Source organism: Fusarium mangiferae (genome assembly GCF_900044065.1).
Source record: "Fusarium mangiferae strain MRC7560 genome assembly, contig: FMAN_scaffold002, whole genome shotgun sequence".
NCBI classification, from domain to species: Eukaryota; Fungi; Ascomycota; class Sordariomycetes; order Hypocreales; family Nectriaceae; genus Fusarium; species Fusarium mangiferae.
Genome location: NW_024573922.1, coordinates 3,637,488 through 3,657,790, shown reverse-complemented (window position 1 = coordinate 3,657,790; position 20,303 = coordinate 3,637,488). Strand labels below are relative to the sequence as shown.

Sequence of the window (20,303 nt, the reverse complement as noted above, 5' to 3'; positions counted from 1 at the left end):
CGCCAAATGTCACTTTCTTGTTCATCCTTTGACACAATAGGGATTCGTGGAAGTCATTAGAACTTGATTCACCTGAGATAAGTCTATTCTTCGCATGCTCAAGAAAGGCGCCTTCTCTGATATCTGGCATTAATTTGAACTTTTGAGTCTTGTTCTAATCGCTACAATATTCTTCTGGTGAAAGCCCTCGATTTTTCAATGGTGTGTTAGTGAGTATTAACAGAATAATGAGCACGTAACACCCGCAATTGTCTTTTAATATTGGAATCATGTTCAAGTCACTAGCCTAGTTCTTACCATAAGTCATTATACGTATTCCTTGAGGGGAAACAAACCCTCTGACATAAAACCAGGGTACCGAAATCTTCCATCACTTAGGTTAAAGATCCTGAGTTTTCTTGTCTCCCCTTAATATGCAACTTCTTCATCAAAGTGTTGATCACCCAAGGCATAGGGTAACACTCCAACCAAGCGAAGCTAACGGCATCATCCAATCCCAGACTGTCTAAAAGCCAGGAAGGGAAACAGGAGAATGCGCTAGAACTGTACAAGTATAGCTTGATTCGTCTATCATCTCGACAACATTTTGTTATGCCCATTCAAGGACACTGATCCTAAATTCCAAGAGTAAGGTGCAGTATATGGGTATTTATATAAACCAAGTCTAATGCCACATTGTAAATGTCCATCATATAACGCCGATGTCTCCAAGACCCGCATAGCACATAAATCATCGCTTATTCTCCCTGAGAATACGATGGCCTCTCGGTTGAGGGACTCGCCGAGATCTTATCGTTACCTGGACTCACCGACCCCGTGAGTATTGCCCAGACATTCGATTCAGAACTCTTATGATCAACAATATCACTGCAACAGTCAGCCTTGATCCTTCCCACCGTGACAATAACTTACATCCGGTTATCCTCGTCCCCTCCGTAGAGGGCATCGTCGTCTAGATATTTCAGCCGGCGACGACCAACTGGATCATTACCGAAGCTGACGAACTGAAAGGAGAAAGCGGTGTCGCCGATGCCTTTGTCTTCCATTCGCCTGATAATCTTCGTTATGCAGGCTTCAACACCTTTCTCTTCGAGAGAACCACCGTGCTCCCATATTCCATCGGTCAAGATAACAACGCTTGTTGGCCTTTTGGGGTCCACCACATTGGCATCTGCGAATATCTGGTTGAATGAATGCTTCATATTACAGAGAGTCTCAGCGTCGTTGCCACCAAGCCATTCTCGCACTGGGTTGATGAATTTGTCCATCTTGAGAAGAAATCGAGGTCGACGTTCTATCGGGAATCTCTTGTCTGGTTTTGAAGTGAAGCGGATTTCTGGACCAGAATGATCGATCTTCCTAACGAGCCATACCAAAACGTCCAATACTTTGAGTACCTCGCGCTCCCTATCACGCATTGTCTCAGAATCGTCTATTATAAAGACAAACCGCCGATTTCCCATCCGATTGCGAAACTTTTCGTAGCCTTCCAATGATTCCCTTTTACCATTGTTCTTACGGTGACTGACAACATGGTCAATAGTAAGGCCCCCATACATGCCCACTTCTTGTTTCTGAGGAGTGAGTCTGGTGATGTCGGCAGATGTCTTGGAAGGGCTGTTGGCGTCGGGAATCGAATGGTGATGATTATCTTGAGCAGGAAATGAGATGCCAGGATGCGTTGGAGAGCCCAACGTGTTTCCAAGGTTGAAGGACTTGGTAGATACCGCTGACGCAGGGGAAGATTTGTCTTCCAGCTCAGACATAGCCTGAAAACCATTGTGACTCCATTGAGCTGATGTGTGGCGATCGATTGGGGCTCCGTTATTCGAAGGCATTTGAGTATTGACACCAAGAGGGTCTCGCTGGTGCATTCCTGGGCGTTCCAACGCCATACCGTTCTGGCGCGATGATCCCGAATGGAAGGACGTCCGTTGGTGAGGAGATCGATCTGGCTGAAACAATGACTCGGCCATGTTCATGGGTGACTGAGTGAGTATCGGGGTGTTATGGAAGCCGGGATGAGGCAAGAGAGGCGTGCTATGATGACCTAAGGGGGGAGCAGGGTCAAAGATTTCCCGGTAATTTCTCTCAAACGTTTTCCAGATAAGGATGGGGGATTGTCTTTCTCCATATGGCACAAGCATCCAACGCTCGACGAGGCTGCAGACATTCCGCGAGAGGAAAATGGGACCCTGTAGCGCATCGAGCGCCGCTGAATGTGATTTCACAACACAAGTAAGCGCTGTGGAACTGTTATGGAAACATTCACCAAAGCTGCCATCGGCAAGAAGTGGCCAGTGTGTCAGGATCTCCCTCCTGCGATCGCTGGCAGCTTCATCGAGGGCAGCCGTACCTCCAGCAACCCAAACGATTGCTTCGCTGATGACACAACCAAGTGACCAGACATCGGAGGCTACTGGAACCTGCATAAAACCATTCTCCTGGTCCCTGTAGAGCCTGGTTGCTTCGGGAGAGCCTGTTGTAATCTGTTAACGCAACAAAACACTGCAAGATGAGAGTAGTTACAGTATGTCCTGTTTCCGTCATTGTCCTGGAAACTGGATTCATCCTCATCTATTGGTCGATTGGGTGTTGCAGTGTCGAAATCAGCAAGCTTCATTCGGAAGCCATACGAGTACCGCCCATCTTGACCAGGGAATACCAAGATATTGGCAGGCTTAATATCACGGTGAGAGCTACAACATTAGTAACAATGAAGAAAACTGGGAGTGTCACGTACAATCCTGTTCGCTGATTCCTAGGGCCGCCTCCCAGGTTTTGTATCTTGTCGATGGCCTTGGTGAGACCCATCAAGCCATATAAGAAATATCGCCGCTCTTCTTCGGTGACCGGTCGTTCGTTGCGCTTGAATAATTCGAGTAGGCTACCTTCACTCGCATGCTCTAGGATCATAAAACAGCGATTATTCTGTTCAAATGAACCAAGATATTTAACAATGTAATCGCAAGACTCGATCGCGGCGAAAGCATTGTATTCCTTTATCCATGCATCTCGCAAAGTTTCTCTTTCTCGTGTGCGGTACTCTTTCAAAACGACAGTACCCTGCTAACGTTAGGTAGTTGGAATGGGAGGTGCGGAGGAGGGAACTTACCGTTGGACTCCATTCGCGATCGAAGCATTCAGGGTACAGGGTTACAACTCTGATACTTGATTTGGAGTAATTCGAATCAGTGGTTATCGTGGAAGTTGTTTCGATAGGTAATATTTGCCGAGAATCGATGTATCGCTTATCCATGGGGGTATGTCTCGAGAATATCAGAGGACAGAACATCCACTGGTTCTCGCAAAACTCGTTCATGTCATCGACAAGTGCAGGGTCGTCACCAAAACATCGCGCATTGAGTAAAGGGAGTTGCTGGTCCTGATAACCATTGGAAGTGAAGTTGTTGATGAGGTATGTCCTGCTGATGTACACCAAAATGGAGAAGATGTTCAGGTAGCCATTCTCAATCGTCGTAGGAAGAGCGTGGATGTTGCGATCGATCGCTCGAGATAATCTTCGCTGGCCACTTTTCTTCCACCATCTGGCCGTGACTGCAGGGCTCACGAACTTGGTCGGAATGTCGTTTCCGTCGAATCCCGGATGCGATTCATTCTGAACATATCGCATAAACTCCTCATTGCGCTCGTCGCGCGGGCGTTTTCTGGGATTGGACATGGCGGCTATCCAACGAGGACCACAAGAGTCCGGCGTGAGAGTGAAAACAGCAATCTTTCTGGTCTAATTGTGTATAATTTAGATATGTAGAAGAGGGGAATCTGGTGATGGTGATGGTGATGGAAGGTAAAAGTGGTGGAGGTCTTTTCCGGTTAATTATTTAAGGTCGCAGGAGAGTGGTTCGCATTAGAGGCATGCGCGATCTTCTCCAACAAGGCACTTTCCAATTCTTGCCAGTTCGGGTCATCATCTTTCCAGATTGGTTAGCAAGGACGTGCATATGCAGCAAGGCTCTCCTCTGCAACATGGTATCATGCCCACCACTAGCTGGCAAAGTAGGCTGTGTTGCAGATGCCTTAAAAGCAAAGCCGCTCTTTTTCTGCCTTCTCGTATGATTTGGATCTCTGATCTGAGGATCTTTACCTTGAAAGTGGCGGAGATGGAACATGGTAGATGTAGTCTATCATGAGGAGGCCTGTTCGAGACCAGATGGTAGAGCCTCATAAGAGGGTGAGACAGGATATGGTGTGACATGCACATCGGCGCGGGGAACCAGGCTACAGCTTATCAAATGATCCCACGCATGGACATGAATCGACATCATCAGGCATATGCTGCTTTGTCTATAATTGCTGAGATATATCTTGTTTACGAGCTCCTGACTCGTGTTGAAATCTATTGTCTATAAAGTACAGATAGGATTAAAATGGTAGGAAATGAAATGAGGTTGTGCTGTGTTACTCTAAGATGCGTGTTTGACTCTTTCGCTATGCGGCCTGCGCAGCATGAAAAGAATGATCATCCAAACAACAATGGTGACGATCGTGATGGTAGCGGAGAGGCCAAAAAATAGAGAAAATATCTCCTTGTTTAGCCTCCATGGCGCCTTGGCGTTCACTTGAGGCCACTCAAGAATACCGCTCTGGAAGAAAGACTGCAAATATGATTAGTTGTTGCAACATGTCCAAGGACACAGTGACGTACAGCCATGAATGTTCCAGGGAGGAAAATCAGAGTCACAAAAGTGATGATATGCATTGAGCTCGTCTCTTGCTTGGTCTTGTTTGCGATATTCTCCATATTCCGAGTCGACAAGTGAGCGCTCTCTGCGTAGATCTTGTTGATCTGGATGGTTTTGTATTGGAGAATGGTGTTGTACTAAGGAAATTAGCCCTGGATCTCTTGGCGCTGAAGAGCGATTTACCATTTCTTTGCTCTCCTTGACGAGCAGTAGCAGCGCATTGAGCTGCGCCTGATGAGCATCGATATTGGCCTCAATATTTCGAGAGTGCCGACAATATTGAATGAACGACTCCTCGCAACCCTTCTTGATCCCTTTCAAAGCGGGAAGCCGATACTGGGTCATAAGACACTGGTAGTGCTCGCGGATCTGTCTGATGACTTGGTTGTTTAGCTTGAGAACCAGGAGCGCTTCCTGGATCGTCTCCAGGCCTTGCTGTAGTTTCTGTAGCTCGTCAAAAGAAAACACTTCAAGCCTCTCGAGTCGTTTGACTCGGTCATTGAGATCACCCCATGGGTCCCCCTTTTCATTGCTCTGACTGCGGGTCGTCCTAGATTCGAGGCTCGTCATATGCGAAAGCCTTTTCGAAGGCGATTCAGCCAAACCTGTGATGATTTTCACGTCTTTGGTAAGGGCTGACTCGTCTTTTATGGCGGGCGTTCTCGCTTTGTCCACAAGTGGTTTGATCCCATCAAAAAGTTCGTTGATGTAGAATATCCAATCATCATCGCACCAATCAATCAGCATAGTGAGAACCTCAAGGGAAGACGAGAACGCCTGTGGAACAGATTCCAGAACACTTGATTGAAGACATTTATTCTCAGACAAAGCTTCTTGGAATAACTCCTCGTTCAGCGAGTTCCCCTTGCAGGTTAGCCAAAGCGACTGCCCGTTTTCAATGTCAAAAGAATGATATACTGCGAGTTGTCGGACTCCCCAAGATCTGTTTGGGACGGAGGTGGAGCTCTCGACGGATCTCAAGACAAACGAATACCTAATTTCGCGCCCTGAGAGACCCATTCGATCGAGAGGCAGGATATCATCATCAGACGAGAGCAAAGTATTGTCGTCGTTGAATTGAGGAAGGTTACACCATTCTTGAGCAGAGTGCGACCGGCGGAAAGAGTAGAGACAGCTTAAGAACGAAGCTGGGATTCGTTGATATGTGCATAGATATTTGAACATCTTAATTGGACATCTGACTTGATCTTTGGAAGATTTGGAAAGGAGAGACCTGGGTTTGTTACATCCTGTGCCCAAGTAACGACCAGCGCACTTACACGTATCTCATCTTTGGGGCTTTCTTGTTCGGCTGTAAGCGAAGTAATAGATCTTCCATGGTCTTGACATCACCCGAGAGCGATTGACAGTTGCATGGAGTCATGCAGTCGCACGTTTCAAAGATCTTGAGACAAGCATTTTCGGGTCTCGGGTGGAAGATACGAGCTGCTTCTCGATTCCACGTAGTAGCTACTGCTTTCCGGGCTTTGGTACTCCTTCTGCTGCTGGGAGCAGTTTGAGGGTAGTTGTGAGAAGCATCGCATATCTTGTCGAAGTAACGTTCCTGTTCGGACAGCTCCACAGTAGCGATACTATTTTGGGAGGACATGATAGTATATGGCAATTTGATAAATGAGCTAGTGCTTGAAGGTTTCGTAGATTACTCGGGACCAAGCTATTTTATTTCCTTGAACAGAATTCCAATTCCACAGAACAGGGGTCCAAGATTCGCATAGCCTAGATCAAATGCAACGGCAAAATTTGATGAAGAGTGCCTGATATTGACTGTGCACAAAAGCAAGTTGGCAGTGATGCTTGTGGATGGTGTGAATGAAGATGGTAGAGATAGACAATGTGTATGAGGCCAGGTAGGGTACTGACATACAAAGTGGCTGAGTCGAAGGCGCATACAACTTGCCTCATGTAACCCGAACAGAACACTCAATATTGCTCATATGCGTAAATAACTAGAAGTAAAAGCAAGGGTTCACATTGGGTATTGTGAAAAGATATATCAGGAATGTCTTTGTAGCCATTTGCGTGATTCATGGCGCTAGATCATAGATTTCGTCTTTCTCAGCCTGTTCCAGATGTCAGCTGTTGGGAGAGACATCACAAGATGTACAAATGCAACAAGACAACCTACTTCAGTCAAGGTCACTGGAAGATAGAACACAAACTCGGTTCCTATATGCTGGAGCAACGGATCAGCTTCTGGTACACGAAAGCACTGCCACTCTCGGTGACCCGATCTACATACCTCGACCTCAATGGTCTGGTCATTGAACTTGGCCCGAAGGTGCTTTCGTACATCTTCTAGCCGCACCTTGTATGCAACAATAGAGTTGTGCTTCATGGTGGCAACCAAACGATTGGTGATCGTGCAATGCGGTTAGATTCTGGTGACGAAGTCTTTGTTTTCTCAGTCCTGTATTGCGCAAGTTCGCCTTGGGCATTTTTCTTTCCGCCTGAAGATAGTCTGCCTCGGGAATGGTTCGGGACTGTGCCAGGTATGTAGAGCAGGTTGCTAGATATTCGCTCTACCGATGGCTGCGGCTCAAGATAACGCGGGGCTTGCTCGAAGTATCAGATGGCGATTGGTAAATCCTCGCTGGATAGCGCAACGGGCCGGGCTTAGGGGATCAGGCTCTCGGATCAATTGCCTATCAAGTTCGAAGTGTGACCGCTGTACGCCATATTGCAGCTGGAAATGCGCCAAGAGAGGCATAAGCAGCAAGGGTGGTTTGAAATGATGGACGCCGTTGGCTGATAGCGTGCCAGTCTTGGGGCGATGGCTCACATTTTGGTCATGCAGGTGATTGCGAAGCCAACACGCAGCGAGGTGCAGCCTGATGTGACTCTTTTTAACTGAGCCTTAATCCGCACCATGAAAGAAACGAGAAGTGGAAGAAACATAATATGTGAAGGGTCTGCAATGTCTTTGTATCTATTTTAGAAGTGTTCAACAATGCCGTTGTCAATGTTTCATCGCAAAGCTACTATGAGCAACTGCCTCAAGGATGACTCGATGGCTGTCGAAGAAACTGTGCATCAATCACTAAATTATTCCCGGACAGTATGCGACAGACCTGTAGAATTCTGATCAAGATACTGACAGAAACATCCTTTCTGAGCGCTACGTTAACCGTGATTGATGGAGTGATCGAAAGTATGTCTAATCTTTGATGTCGAATTTATCAGCAGCGTCAATGTCGGGTTGATGATTGGCGAGGTCGAGGAGATCGGGCTCTGGATACTCACACAAACAACGTATCTTGAGTTGATGCTGGAGACTTGAGCAGTGTAGACGCGGCCTTCATTGTGCAAGAGTTGCTGCGAAAATTCTTTGTGACTGGAAGTGTAGATGTAATGTTCAAAATCGAGTTACTTGAAGTTAATTGTCGAAGTTGAGAAATGCGGGTTGAAAGCGAACAAAAGGAAGGCACGGCACGGCCAGTGAACCAAGGTACCTTACCTGCCACGGTGGCGGAAGATTTGGAAGATTGGGAAGTTGCATCGGCAACCCTTTGGGAGTTGTGGAAAGTTCAACTCTTGCATCATCATAAACCTCAACATGATCTGCTCAATAATTTGTTGAGTCACCTTCCAGAAATTTAAATCACTGACACTACGGAGTAAAGAAGATTAGACCAACAAGAGCTTCGTCCTGAGTTGTCCAAACTCCGTCCCAATCACCGAGATTGCTACTTGTCGGACAATTTTCATCTCAGGACCCCTAGAAATCAGGCTGAGATTCTCGATTCTAACTAAGGGCGGCCGACCAGGAGCGTCGAATTAACTGAAGGATGCGACGCTGATTACACCAGTCAAATTGAATGTCACCAAGGAGGGCGGCAGCGGCTTTATCAGGCGGGGAACCGTTGAAGTCTGATTCCGCCCTACAAGGCTGCTTTAAACACAAGCTTTAGCTGATGTGGAGAAGCAAGCTTGGCTTCGTCCCTGATCGAATCCGTTCGGCATAACCTTCTTGAAACCGTCCCACAAGCGAAACCAATGACGAGTGCGTCGATGCGAGCCGTCATTAATCCTTTCCTTCAAGTGCCGTGTTGGAACGGACACGGACTTGAGTACCAGAACCCAGCCACAGTCTTACTCTTGAGATGACGATGCAACCCTGCAAAGCCGAGATATAGCGCGCTGAACGAACCTGCATCGCCACACCGACACAGAAAATTCCGTTGCAAGTGCCCTGAAATTAAACCCGAGTCCGATCTCTGACTTCAGTGTCACAGCCACATTCAAGACTCAAGTCCGCTTCTCAACCACAACAACTCAATCTCTAGTGATATCTTGACCTACGGGTACGGTGAATGCAGGAAAATCATCAGATCCGCCTTTCAGGTAACTTCAATGCGATGAAAAGCATAAGCTGGGATCCATGAGTCGTGGATCTAAATGAGACGTTTTCCCCACCGTTGAGAAGTTTAATGATTCAATTTCATCAACGCTAGCATCAAAACAAACCATTCAAACCGTGTTCGCGATGGCTTCGAGATCAGACCCAAATATTCCGTTGCTCAAGACGTGCCAGACGTGTTTTCATGCCAAGATTCGATGCGAGAAATCACAGGAGTCTGGAAAATGCGACAGGTGTTTGCGCCTGAACAAGACATGTGTTTTTAATCCTTCTCGGCGACGAAAGGCTCTGAGGCCCGGGTGAGACACTTGTACTTTGTGATTTGCAAGCACTAATTTGATTCAGGCCGTCAAGAAATCTCGAAGCTGCGAGCCCTACAAGATCAAGATCTCCATCTTTGACCTCGGCCAATGCGACTTCAGTAAATGTGACGGATACTTCACCTGGTGTGTCCACGACACCAGCCAGCATTGATACCGAAGCATCCCACAACCCGTTCTCCAAGGGGTTGCTGTCATTCGAGAAAGGACAAGAGTTTCTCGATACCTTCAGAACGCGCATGTCGCCTCATTTTCCGTTCGTGATAGTTGCAGAGTCGGTAACCATTCAGGGGTTGGTTCAGGACAGACCGACGTTGTGTGTTGCGATACTTGCGGCAGCTTCACACGAGGATCTCAAGCTTCAGCAAAAATTAGGCAAGCTCTTCAACGAAATTGTACTTGTCAGGATGATAAAAGGGCCTTTTGCAACTTTGGATATGCTGCAAGGGCTCTTGGTGCATTTGGCTTGGTGAGTACTACGTCTTCTCAAAATTCGTCGCTAATGATTCAGGGCGCATTTTCACCAAGGAACAATGAAGTACACTCAGCATCTGTCACTTGCAGCAAGCATCATCTCAGATATGAGACTTGATCGACCGAGAGTTGCAAGTCTGTGGGCTCTGAGTCGGGAGAGCAAGCATGGGTCTGGTGAAATGACGCATGACGAGATGAGAGCTCTGGCCGGGACTTATTATCTATCCTCGAGGTATGTCGTACAACAGCCCCCAAATCAAATCTAACAAGCTATAGTTCGGCTGTATTGTTGCAAAAGTCGCACCACTTTCGATATTCTCCATTCATCCTCGAATGCTGTCACAACCTCTTATCCGGGGGGACTGCTCCTTCTGACAGACATCTTCCATACATCATATACCTTCAAAAGCTTACTGAAGAGGTTGACGATGCAGTCATTGAAGCCACAGGAGCAATACGAGGGGCAAGGCAAGATAAGTTGCCTGCCGAGTTACATAGAATCAGAGAGCGATATACGTCGACAAAATCATCCTTGCCATTTCCGCTCAGTGAGAGTCGTAAGTGTCTCTCCCCACCAAAGCCGAAATCTTAACTGACACGCCTAGCCACAATTCTTCTGCAGTTGCACGTCCTCGACCTCCTTATCTGCCAGCCCTCACCGGATGGCATCTCATATGGCCCAAACGGTTTCCAAAGTCTTCAGCAAGGGGCAGACCAAAGCCGTCTGCTCGACTGGCTCTCACAAAGTATGTCTGCTGCAAAGTCCCTCATAAGCGTCATTCTCCTCCTCCCACAAGGCGACGAAGACACGATGCCCAACATCGGCTGGATCATGCTATACTGCGCAGTTTCTCTGTCAGTACGACTAGACCTTGTAGCAGCACAACCCGAAAACGCACAAACTGCCGGCCATCTTCGACGTATTCTCGACATGCCTCACACCCTTCGTCAAATCGTCCTCCGCATGGAATCAGCTTCAAACTCGAATCCAGGGGACGGTGAATCAGATCCATACTTTGGTCTTGCGAGAAGAGCTCGGCGTATTGAGAGGTGGTATCTTGAGCGATGCGGCCCTGTCGAATCACCTGAAGTCGGGAGCCTTTTCGGATCTACCGAGACATCCCCTTCAAACCCATTCACCGGAGATATTGGACTTACCCCATCGTCTTTTCCAGATCCGGGCTTGGTACCGAGTCTTCATATAACAGGTGAATCGGATGATACGTGGATGACCAACATATTGGCAGACCTCGAGGTTGATCCGGGGATGGAAAGCCTGCTGTTCACTGGACCTTTTGACTTTCTAGGCGAGCGTCAACAATAGCGTGGAGGAATGGCTTTATATACTTCTGTACGGATACGGATAAGGAGAAGCGTCGGAGTTGGTGATAGCAATAAACTCATGCCCGTTGGATCTTTCATTTGTGTTACATATTACATACCGTATACCGCCGGACCAATACCCAAACTCCGTCTATGTTCTATGGTCATGTACATCGTTGACTATTTTTTACCCTTCTTTCCCGCAGCCTTTTTGTGCTTCTCTTTGCCTTTCTTGATGGCGTCGACGAGCTCCTCGATCTCGGCCTCCTTTTCCTTTTCAGTCTTTTCCTTGGCATTCTTCTCATCAGCAGCCTTTTGGGCAGCTCTCTTTTTGGCCTGGATCTTCTCGACCTTTTCAATTAGAGCATCGCTCTCTTGCCACAACTTCTTGGCGACTTCTTCATCCTTGACTTCCTTGCGCGCAAAGTCGACCTCCATACACTCCTTGATGAGCTTTCCACCAGGACCTCGAGCAAAATCTCCGTCCATGGCAGTGTAGAGAATGGATTGGGCTGCCATGTGAGGAGATTTGAGGAGGAACCAGGGAACCAAGTAGCCAGCGAGGTAGATTGCAAGTCCCCAGAGAGATCCACGCGTCAACCAGCGACGGGTGCTGGGGGTTCGAGCAAGACCAGGGTCCACAAATACTACTCGGGTGTTGTTGGGAGCCTTGTCGGGACGTTCGTAGGCATCGAGATGCTTCTGGAATGCCTGACCAAAGACGTTCATGGCGAGTTTGCTGCGAGCATATGCGGTACCGGGACTCCAGTTGGCGGTTGAGACAGGCTCCTTAAGGGAGGGTGATCCAATGTAGGATGAACAGGTAGGAATAATAACTCGAACATCTCGATCGATGGGCTGCGCACGAAGAGCCGGGCTTAGAATACCGAGTAAATGGAAATTAGCCAAAAAGTTGACCATCCACGTCTCCTCAATACCCTCCTCCGACTCCTTTCTCTTTCCACCAGGAGGTGTCATGGTGGCAGCGCACAGAATAATCATATCCAACCGTCGAGGCGGGGCATTATCAATCCACTTGGTCGCAAACGTCCGAATACTGTAAAAATCCGACAAATCGACTTGTTCCGTGTATATCATCTGGTTATTCGTCTTCTGTCGCAGATCCTGGATATACTCGACGAGGAAGGGATCCGACGGAGGCGCCTGAGATAGCAGAACCAGCTGCGCGCCCTGAGCTGCGAGTCCGAGAGCCGTTTGGGCGCCTATGCCGGACGTTCCGCCGGTCATCATGACGACTTTGCCATGGAGGAGGCGTGGGCTGGGATTCTTGCGGCCGGAAGTCCAGATTTTGAGGAGGGTAAGGAAGGTGAGGGTGAGGATGGTGTAGATTATTGTGCGGCTGTGCTGCCGGACTTGTTCGGGAATGCCATTTTCGAGGATGCCGAGGAAGAGAACGAGAGGCATGGCGATGAGTTGATGCGGTGTTGTTCAGCGCATGTTGAAGGATTGCTGCGCTAGGTAGACATGCTGGGATTTGGTGTCGTGGCCCTCTAAAGATCTTCACGTGATCCACCTGTACTTGCCATGAGCATCAACTTCCAGATCATCATCTCGACAACTTGGACGTCGACAAATAAAATATTAATTGACTATCTGGGTCTTTATCCGTTACCATGATTAATCTCGGTATCTGTCATCTTTCTTCTTTCTCACCCAAATCTCGCCAACTGGATCACCATGATCAGCTACACACTCCCAATCACCAGTACCGTGCTGAGCAGAGGCCTTTCTAACACCCCTACCACCGCCGCCAATGATGAGGTTTCCAGGCCGATAATTTTCATCAAGCTTCATACGGCGAATTACACTTCCATGGACTCGTACTGTATCAGGCACATCTCGAACTTCACCCCCAGGTAGAGGCCAGCGGATTGGCTTCCATGATCCGTCGGACTGAAGATCCATTCTACGGAAAGGCATGTACTCCATGATTTTCCAGGCTGTTACGGCGAAGGGACCGAGGCCTTGGCCGTATTCGAGGGAGTCGTGGATTCGAGCTGTGCATGCCCCGTGCATTATGTCGTGGAAATCGTTCTTGGGATGGTCTTCTTTTTCGTCCATTGGCATGTCGGGGGCACGACCTGGACCTCCACTACCGCTTGAGACTCGAAGATCAGGAATTGGAGGTCGCCCTGTAGCTTCTTGCCAATCATGAGCAGCACAGCATCCCATCTCTGCGACCTTTTCGTCGTCAAACGTGAGACCGGCTTTCTGAGCTTCTCTCACGATCCAGGCAAGGGGAATGTGACTGGTGCTTTTGCTGCCTTCAAGCATTTCCCAGCCTCCGCCAACATCAGCGTGACCGCCAGAGAACCAGACTTCGTCAATATCTTGAGCGGCATCGTCGTCAATGTTGTTGATCTCATCGAGTGCCAGACCGGAGAGGTTGGAGAAATTGTCTGGGTCTCCGCATTGGCTTGGTCTTCTGCACGATCTTGAGCGAGCTCGGTATGGCGCATATGCGTTGCCTTTCTTCTTCTTTCGACCACCTCTCTTGTCATTAGGAGATAGATGATCGCCTTTTCTGCCTCGATCATCGTGTCCGTTGAGTTCCTCGCGGATGTCATTGATTGCCTTATGAAAGTGATGGCCTTTGTCGTCCTTCTGCTTAGGTCGATCTTGATACATGAGATCCTGACGAAACTTGGCTCGTCTCTCGTCGATACTGACGGCATGGCGAATTACTCTGGCGCTGCTTCGTGCGGTGTACGGAAACTTGCTGCGTTGCATCCAGGCTGTCTCAAACCTTGGAACAGAATTGACTGTGTCAAATAGCCCAAGGAAACGGATACGACCAACTGGACGTGAGAATGTTTCTCGAAAACCCTTCATGAACTGAAACATTTCGTCTCTCTTCTTCTTTGCAGCCTCGGTCTCCTTGCTTGGTGGTTTGTCGCAGTCTTCCTCGTCTTCAGGAATTTGCTCACGACCTTGCCATTGAGCGAACGCCTTCCAAGCGAACTTGACCATCTCTTCATTGCCGTGCGACAAGAGTCCGATGTAATCGAGCATCTCGGCTAGGAAGCGTGCAATATATGCTCCCCGACTGAAACCAAACATATAAATCTCATCGCCGGGGTTATAAAATCGCATGAGGAATCGATAGCCTCCTACGACATGCTGGTCGAACGAAGAGCCAATTGCCGAGTCTTTGGCTTTTTGATACCAAGAGCCAAAGCGAGCCCGAATACCGGTATGAGTAAGTGATCCTGAGACGACATATGTTCCGATGCCCGCTGGATTACGTGAGTTGACTGTGATTGCGACGAACGGATCACTTACGTTGGTAGTAATGATATTGGTCGTCAGCTTGACGGTCAAGCATTCGAAAGATCTTGAGAATGTTGCTGTCACTATCGTCACCGTGGAACTTGTTCCCTGTTCCATCGAAACAGAGAACAAGCTTTCGAGGCTTTCGCCCATATCCGATACCTGCGTCAGGTCCCATTCCCGGAGTTGAAGGTCTGCTCTGAAAATCCCGAGATGATTCAGGATGGCCTTTGACAGACTCATTCAGAGAATTCGGGGCGAGATGACTGTAGTCCATTGTAGCACACTCTCACACGGTGACACCAGGCGGAGGTTTGCAACATCGCACAAGGTGGTCACGAATGCAGTCGAGTGCAGCTGGGGAGCAGCCTCTTATGTTGGATATGACCACTAGCCCGGAGTGTCTCAAATCTCATCGAACTGAACCATGTTTCGGTCAAAGATCAGCCAAGCGGTAATCTGTACACAATACAATAATTCCGCCATGCATCCCCGGAGCTACCTGCGGCGGTACAAGACACGATACGACGGTGGCTCAATGTCTTAGATGGCGGCGCCAGCGAACAGGTAGTGGGTGTTTCCAGGCTGACTATTTGATCTCTCCCGTCGATCTCACCCATGGCGATACCCTCTAAAGGGGCCGCTTGTGTCTGACTGGCTTATGCATTCAGCCCAAGACATTTGAGGAGCTCAACAAGAGAGCATCGTCGAACCAAGATGGTGCTTTCACCGTGCCAACTCCACTAGGTCATCCTTGCAGCTGGGGCTGCACCTCTCACCAACCAGAATTCGCTGATCGTCATCAATTGCCGATAGCTGTGAAGTGCGTTTTCCACTATCTCATTTTGGGAGACATACAGATTGCCCGCGTCGAGCTGAGAACCCTCTTTGGGAGATTTGTGTGATGATCTATTAGATGTGGCTGCCCGAGAGATTTTTTTGCTGTCGATCGATATCCCTGGTTCTTCTTGGTGAGAGTCTGAGCGCATGCCAATCGGAGAATGAATTGCTCCAGCGCGGAAGCTATCAGCCCGCTATTAAGGGCCGTCCCTAGGATGGCCTGGACGGAAATGCGCAAACATGCCCGAGAATTGGTGAATTGATAATGATTTGGAAGCTGAGACACTAACAAGCCATCGACGTTGGTGGCAGTCCAAGTCTGAACAATCAGCAATAATCCGCTGTGCGAAGATCAATTGCTCTGTTCATTCTTCAAAGAATACTCGCAGTGAGCCTACAGCTTACTATCCTTCCAAACAGCATTTCTCTTCTCGACAAAACTCAAGACACCCTCCTTCATATTATCACCACCTTCCATACCCTTATAAATCCCCCCATCAATCCTGTTTGTGCTATCCCTCGGCCCCTCAGCTTCCCACCCTCCCAAAAGACCCTCGCGCGACACAATAATCGAGTCGGGCGAATTACCTGACATCTCGACAGCCCACTTCAACGCCTCTTGAACAACATCCTCCAGCTTGACAACCTTGTTCACAATACCCCAGTCAAAGAACTGCTGTGCGCTGTACATGCGTCCCAAAAGCGCTACTTCTGATGCCCGTTGTCGTCCTACCGTTCTGATAAGACGCGGTAGGGCACCAGCAATAGCGACGACGCCGCGCTTCACCTCTGGAAGACCAAACTTGGCGGTTTCGCTGGCGATGACCATGTCGACGTTGATTGCCATCTCCATTCCACCGCCGAGACAGAGACCATTGACAGCTGCGATAATGGGCTTCTTTCCGTGGCGGTTACTCAAGCCTCCGAAGCCGTTCTCTGCCCACCTCTCAACGTCTTTCACATTGCCCTCTGAATTCTTGACGTTCCACTCTTTGAGATCTGCGCCAGCGCAGAATGCACGTCCGGTGCCCGTCAAGATCGCGCAGCGCAGCGACGGCTCGTTGTCGTACCATCTCCAAAGACGGTCGAGATCAATGCTCATTTGGCGCTGGAGGGCATTGAGATGTTCAGGTCGGTTGAGGGTGACGAGAACGACGTGAGGATGGGGAAATGAGACGTTGGTGTGAGGCACCTTTGGGGGATTGAGTGACTTTGACATGATGATTATTCTTACTGTGATTGATGTAATTTCTGATGTTGAAACAGTCTAAACGATTGATAATCTGGAGCTTGACCTCTTATTTACATCACTACCACGGATACAAGCTCCAGGGCCACGGTAAGCTCAGTGTGGGGAACCTCGGCACCTCGGAAGCTCCTCCAACAATGGCAACGCGCCGACGATCCCCCTCATTAACACCAGGGACAGAGACAGAGACAGAGACATTGGTAAGAGTAAGTGACTGTAGACTCAATTGTATATTCCCACAGCTCTCAAAACGCCCTCACCTAGTTCATTGGTATTGCAACCCTTCGAATTATAATAATAGTACATTTTTAGCATCCCCTCATCACGCCGGTAGTCCACGCTTCTCGCTCTCAGTGAAAAAGATCACCATACGCCAGAGCTTCTTGACAAGATCCTCCGCCTCATCATCGAGTGCCTGTGAAACCTCAGTTAGTAATTTAATCATAAGACATAAGCTGGGGGGAAACGTACTCCTTCTAGCTCTTCCACTAGAGCGGCTGCTGTACCGTGGGCGCGAAGATGTTCCTCCACTGCCTCGACGAGCATCTCCTCTTGTACACCGAGATACTCGACAATCTTCTTCTCCACGAATGGTCGAAGCTTGTCCTTCACCACTGCATCATCCATAAACTCCCACTTGACTTGCCATCCCCACAGGCCATCCTTGTCCGATGGGATCTCCTGGGCCAGGGATCGAACAGCCTGTGAGATTTCCTCCTCTGTCATATGCGCCGTAGCAGAAGATGGCTCGAACTGGATAGGTACCAGTTGTCGCTTTGTAGACGTATCTGCTTCCTCGTCGTCCAAGAGACCCTCCACCTCTGCGATTGTGCGCCGTTGTGGTGCTGCCCTGGATGCCTGAGCCTTCTGAGCTGCGGCTCCGAGGGATAGCTTGAACGGCTGCGGTGCAGCGGCGGGTGCTTGTCGCTGGTCCATCTCTTCGGCTTGCTTATCGAGGAACGAGTCGGCCATACCGCGTGCTCGCTCCATCTCAGCCTTTTCACGACGCTGTTCATCGTGCTCTGCCCTTCTGTCTGCTTCATCTCGTGCCTCCTCATCTGCACGGTCAGCAGCTCTCTTGCGAGCCCAGCCGCTGTGATCGCGGTAGTAAGGGTGTGTCTTGCGACTTGCTTCTTTCTCATCATCCCATGCCTTTTCCCGCTCAAGCTGCTCCTGCTTTCGTTGTTCGAATGACTCTGCATCTTGACGCTCTCGCTCGCGCTCTCGATCTATTGCTGCTTGTCTTGATCGTTCTCTGTTGCTCCATTTGCGCTCAGCTTCAAGATATGCTTTCTCATCCTCATCATCCTTCTTGGACTTGTAGCGTCGGTACAGTTCTCCATCGCTAGCATCTGTGTCGTCATCTTCTTGGTGAATAGAAAGGTCTGTATTAGAAATACCTCCATTCACAAAGGCAACTCGCTGTCCATTCTGTCCCTTAGGCCCTGATGGTGCATTTGCTATGCTGCCTCTTGGGCCAAGAGGAATGTTGTTGGTAGCTGGTGGTGAATCGAGTCGAGAGTGTCGGGCTGGTCCATTCCGTCGTCGCTCCATCTCCTCCATCTCTTCTTCCTTTCTCAATCGCTCCAGATCTCGTTGGTTGCTGCGTTCTCGGAAAGCAGCAATCTCCTGTGCCACAACTTCCCTCATCTCAGCTGGAATATCTGCGAGTTCGTCCTCTTGAGCCAAAGGGATATTCACAACTTCAACATTCTCGCCAGACTCGGTGTTGCCCATTGTGACATCCTCATTTGTTGTGTTGGTCTTGGGGTAGAACAAATCGTGAACAACATCCTTGAGCGCTGACTTGGCCGCCTCGAGCTTCTCCGATCCGATTGCACCATCTTGACTCTCTTCGTAGGACTCCAGGTACTTGAGCGAACTCTCATCGACCATAACTTTGAGCTTCGTCTTGTCGATACCCTCGTACGCATCGTCTTTTGGTGCATCCGCGGCTACTGGTTGTCGCTTGACGGGGACTTCGACCTGTTGCTCGTGGAGAAGTTTGACTGCAGTACTCAGCGACCAAGGGTCCTCAAAGAGAGCGAAACCAAACTTAACGCCTTTATGGTCTTCTGTGACACTGGCTTCAGGATCCCACTTTCGCAGCTTGCCACAAGCACCCAGAAGTCGTAGGATCCCTTCGTCGCCCCCCAAGCCTTCGGGAATCTCGTTTATGAAGATCGTTCGGAGCTTCTCCTCGTTCGTCGGAGGAACAAGTACCTGTGTTACTTCCCTGGCGCCTCGATCTCGATCGCCTCCTCGGTCCATACCTAAGCCAGGTCGTCCACCGCTAGGCATAGGCATATCACGACCGCCCGCTGTGGGGGTACCGGGTTTACCCTGCTGCGATGTACCGAGTCGGATCACGGGGGCGTTGAAGTTGATGTTGGGCATGTTGGCAGGCGCTTGGAAGTTGGGTGGAAGGCCGCTTGGACGATTAGCTTGCTGGGCGCTAGACTGCTGGACACCTGGAGGTGCCATTCCCGGAGCAGAAGACATGCCTGGAGGAGGTCCTGGAGACATGTTAGACGGGTAGTGAGGGTATTGCAGAGCATGCGCACCTAGACCAGGTGGAGGAGCCATTCCTGGAGGGGCATTGTTTGATCCGGGATATCCTCCATACGCAGGAGGCGCGCCGTAAGGATTGTCTACTCAAGTTAGCTCTGTTGATACTGATTCAAGGGAAACATACTGCCATAAGGATTATACGCCATAGTGGCGCCGTCGCGTGCAAGCGCGGAAAAGAGGGGATGAGTATGGTCGCGTAAGACTTTTGAGTAAACTATTCACGTCAAGATAACGATGGAATTGTTTTCAGATGTTGTTTCGCGATTCTTTATGCAGGCGCAAACCGTGTTGAGGCATCGAGGCACGAGGCTGAAATGTTTCAATGTGGGGCCGGTTTTCGGTCCACAATCCCGCCTTCTTTCGCACCTACATTTTTCCGAATATCGCGACTTTTCTGCTTCACCTGTTCTGGGACAGCTATTGACGACGGCCATTGGCGGTTAGCTATATCGACAAGATGTAAGTCAATTGGCATTGTAATTTTGAATTGGATGCTGACAGATTTAGGGCCACCTCCTTCAGAATTGGCAGCTCGGTGCTGTCGAGAGTAGCTACACCTTCAACATGCCTCGCCAAGAGGACATTCACAACCTCACTTGCCTTCCGAGCAGGCCCTAAGATTCCTACAGATGATGAGGCACCTCCAGCCGTCGCTCCTCTAGTTCGATCGAACCCTCTAGTCGGCAGTATTCCTCCTTCACCACCTCCCGCCAGCTCTGTCACCGAATCTTCCACCGAATCAAAGCCCAGCCACGCCTATGATGCATCGAAACCCTTCAGTCTGGACATTGCATCCATCATTGCCAACAAATCCAGTGCATACGGCGCTGAAATTGACTCGGATCCAATTGCTCGACCTCAAATCCGCGCCAAGGCAGTCACTGGTCGCACAGTCTTCATCAAGGACCGAGTAACCAAGACAACTGGTCCCACACCCATGGTCGCTCTTCGAGTTCTCAACAGAATCATCCGAGAGGACCAAGTCAAGAACAAATACCACAGCCAAAAGTTCCACGAGCGCAAGGGACTGAAGAAGAAGAGACTAAGGAGTCAGCGATGGCGATCACGATTCAAGCATGGTTTCAAGGCGACTGTTAGCAGAGTTCTGGAACTTAAGAAGCAGGGCTGGTAGAGTGTAAAAGCGCGGTGTACAT

General features: G+C 49.2%; 9 protein-coding genes across 9 annotated transcripts; 2 read left to right on the top strand and 7 right to left on the bottom strand.

The window, feature by feature from the left end:
- Nucleotides 1–737: 737 nt before the first annotated feature.
- FMAN_05469 (uncharacterized protein) lies at nucleotides 738–3,682 on the bottom strand (the record flags this gene model as incomplete). Its single annotated transcript, XM_041827869.1, has 5 exons — nucleotides 738–867; nucleotides 913–2,479; nucleotides 2,530–2,699; nucleotides 2,744–3,066; nucleotides 3,116–3,682. The coding sequence occupies 5 exons, from the start codon at nucleotides 3,680–3,682 to the stop codon at nucleotides 738–740; spliced, it is 2,757 nt and encodes a 918-aa protein (XP_041678789.1).
- Nucleotides 3,683–4,424: 742 nt separating this feature from the next.
- FMAN_05470 (uncharacterized protein) lies at nucleotides 4,425–6,312 on the bottom strand (the record flags this gene model as incomplete). Its single annotated transcript, XM_041827868.1, has 4 exons — nucleotides 4,425–4,616; nucleotides 4,667–4,840; nucleotides 4,887–5,937; nucleotides 5,984–6,312. 4 exons carry the CDS (start codon nucleotides 6,310–6,312, stop codon nucleotides 4,425–4,427), a joined length of 1,746 nt encoding a protein of 581 aa, XP_041678788.1.
- Nucleotides 6,313–6,748: 436 nt separating this feature from the next.
- On the bottom strand, nucleotides 6,749–7,059 carry FMAN_05471 (uncharacterized protein; the record flags this gene model as incomplete). The annotated part of the gene is made up of 3 exons (XM_041827867.1): nucleotides 6,749–6,784; nucleotides 6,850–6,897; nucleotides 6,964–7,059. The coding sequence occupies 3 exons, from the start codon at nucleotides 7,057–7,059 to the stop codon at nucleotides 6,749–6,751; spliced, it is 180 nt and encodes a 59-aa protein (XP_041678787.1).
- A 2,148-nt stretch (nucleotides 7,060–9,207) lies between these two features.
- FMAN_05472 (uncharacterized protein) lies at nucleotides 9,208–11,199 on the top strand (the record flags this gene model as incomplete). The annotated part of the gene is made up of 5 exons (XM_041827866.1): nucleotides 9,208–9,374; nucleotides 9,427–9,870; nucleotides 9,913–10,107; nucleotides 10,152–10,432; nucleotides 10,481–11,199. The coding sequence occupies 5 exons, from the start codon at nucleotides 9,208–9,210 to the stop codon at nucleotides 11,197–11,199; spliced, it is 1,806 nt and encodes a 601-aa protein (XP_041678786.1).
- A 179-nt stretch (nucleotides 11,200–11,378) lies between these two features.
- Nucleotides 11,379–12,623, bottom strand: FMAN_05473 (uncharacterized protein; the record flags this gene model as incomplete). The annotated part of the gene is made up of 1 exon (XM_041827865.1): nucleotides 11,379–12,623. One exon carries the CDS (start codon nucleotides 12,621–12,623, stop codon nucleotides 11,379–11,381), a length of 1,245 nt encoding a protein of 414 aa, XP_041678785.1.
- A 213-nt stretch (nucleotides 12,624–12,836) lies between these two features.
- On the bottom strand, nucleotides 12,837–14,766 carry FMAN_05474 (uncharacterized protein; the record flags this gene model as incomplete). The annotated part of the gene is made up of 2 exons (XM_041827863.1): nucleotides 12,837–14,455; nucleotides 14,502–14,766. The coding sequence occupies 2 exons, from the start codon at nucleotides 14,764–14,766 to the stop codon at nucleotides 12,837–12,839; spliced, it is 1,884 nt and encodes a 627-aa protein (XP_041678784.1).
- Nucleotides 14,767–15,723: 957 nt separating this feature from the next.
- Nucleotides 15,724–16,548, bottom strand: FMAN_05475 (uncharacterized protein; the record flags this gene model as incomplete). The annotated part of the gene is made up of 1 exon (XM_041827862.1): nucleotides 15,724–16,548. The coding sequence occupies one exon, from the start codon at nucleotides 16,546–16,548 to the stop codon at nucleotides 15,724–15,726; it is 825 nt and encodes a 274-aa protein (XP_041678783.1).
- A 352-nt stretch (nucleotides 16,549–16,900) lies between these two features.
- Nucleotides 16,901–19,164, bottom strand: FMAN_05476 (uncharacterized protein; the record flags this gene model as incomplete). Its single annotated transcript, XM_041827861.1, has 2 exons — nucleotides 16,901–16,993; nucleotides 17,050–19,164. The coding sequence occupies 2 exons, from the start codon at nucleotides 19,162–19,164 to the stop codon at nucleotides 16,901–16,903; spliced, it is 2,208 nt and encodes a 735-aa protein (XP_041678782.1).
- Nucleotides 19,165–19,463: 299 nt separating this feature from the next.
- FMAN_05477 (uncharacterized protein) lies at nucleotides 19,464–20,281 on the top strand (the record flags this gene model as incomplete). Its single annotated transcript, XM_041827860.1, has 2 exons — nucleotides 19,464–19,588; nucleotides 19,657–20,281. 2 exons carry the CDS (start codon nucleotides 19,464–19,466, stop codon nucleotides 20,279–20,281), a joined length of 750 nt encoding a protein of 249 aa, XP_041678781.1.
- Between the last annotated feature and the right edge of the window lie 22 nt (nucleotides 20,282–20,303).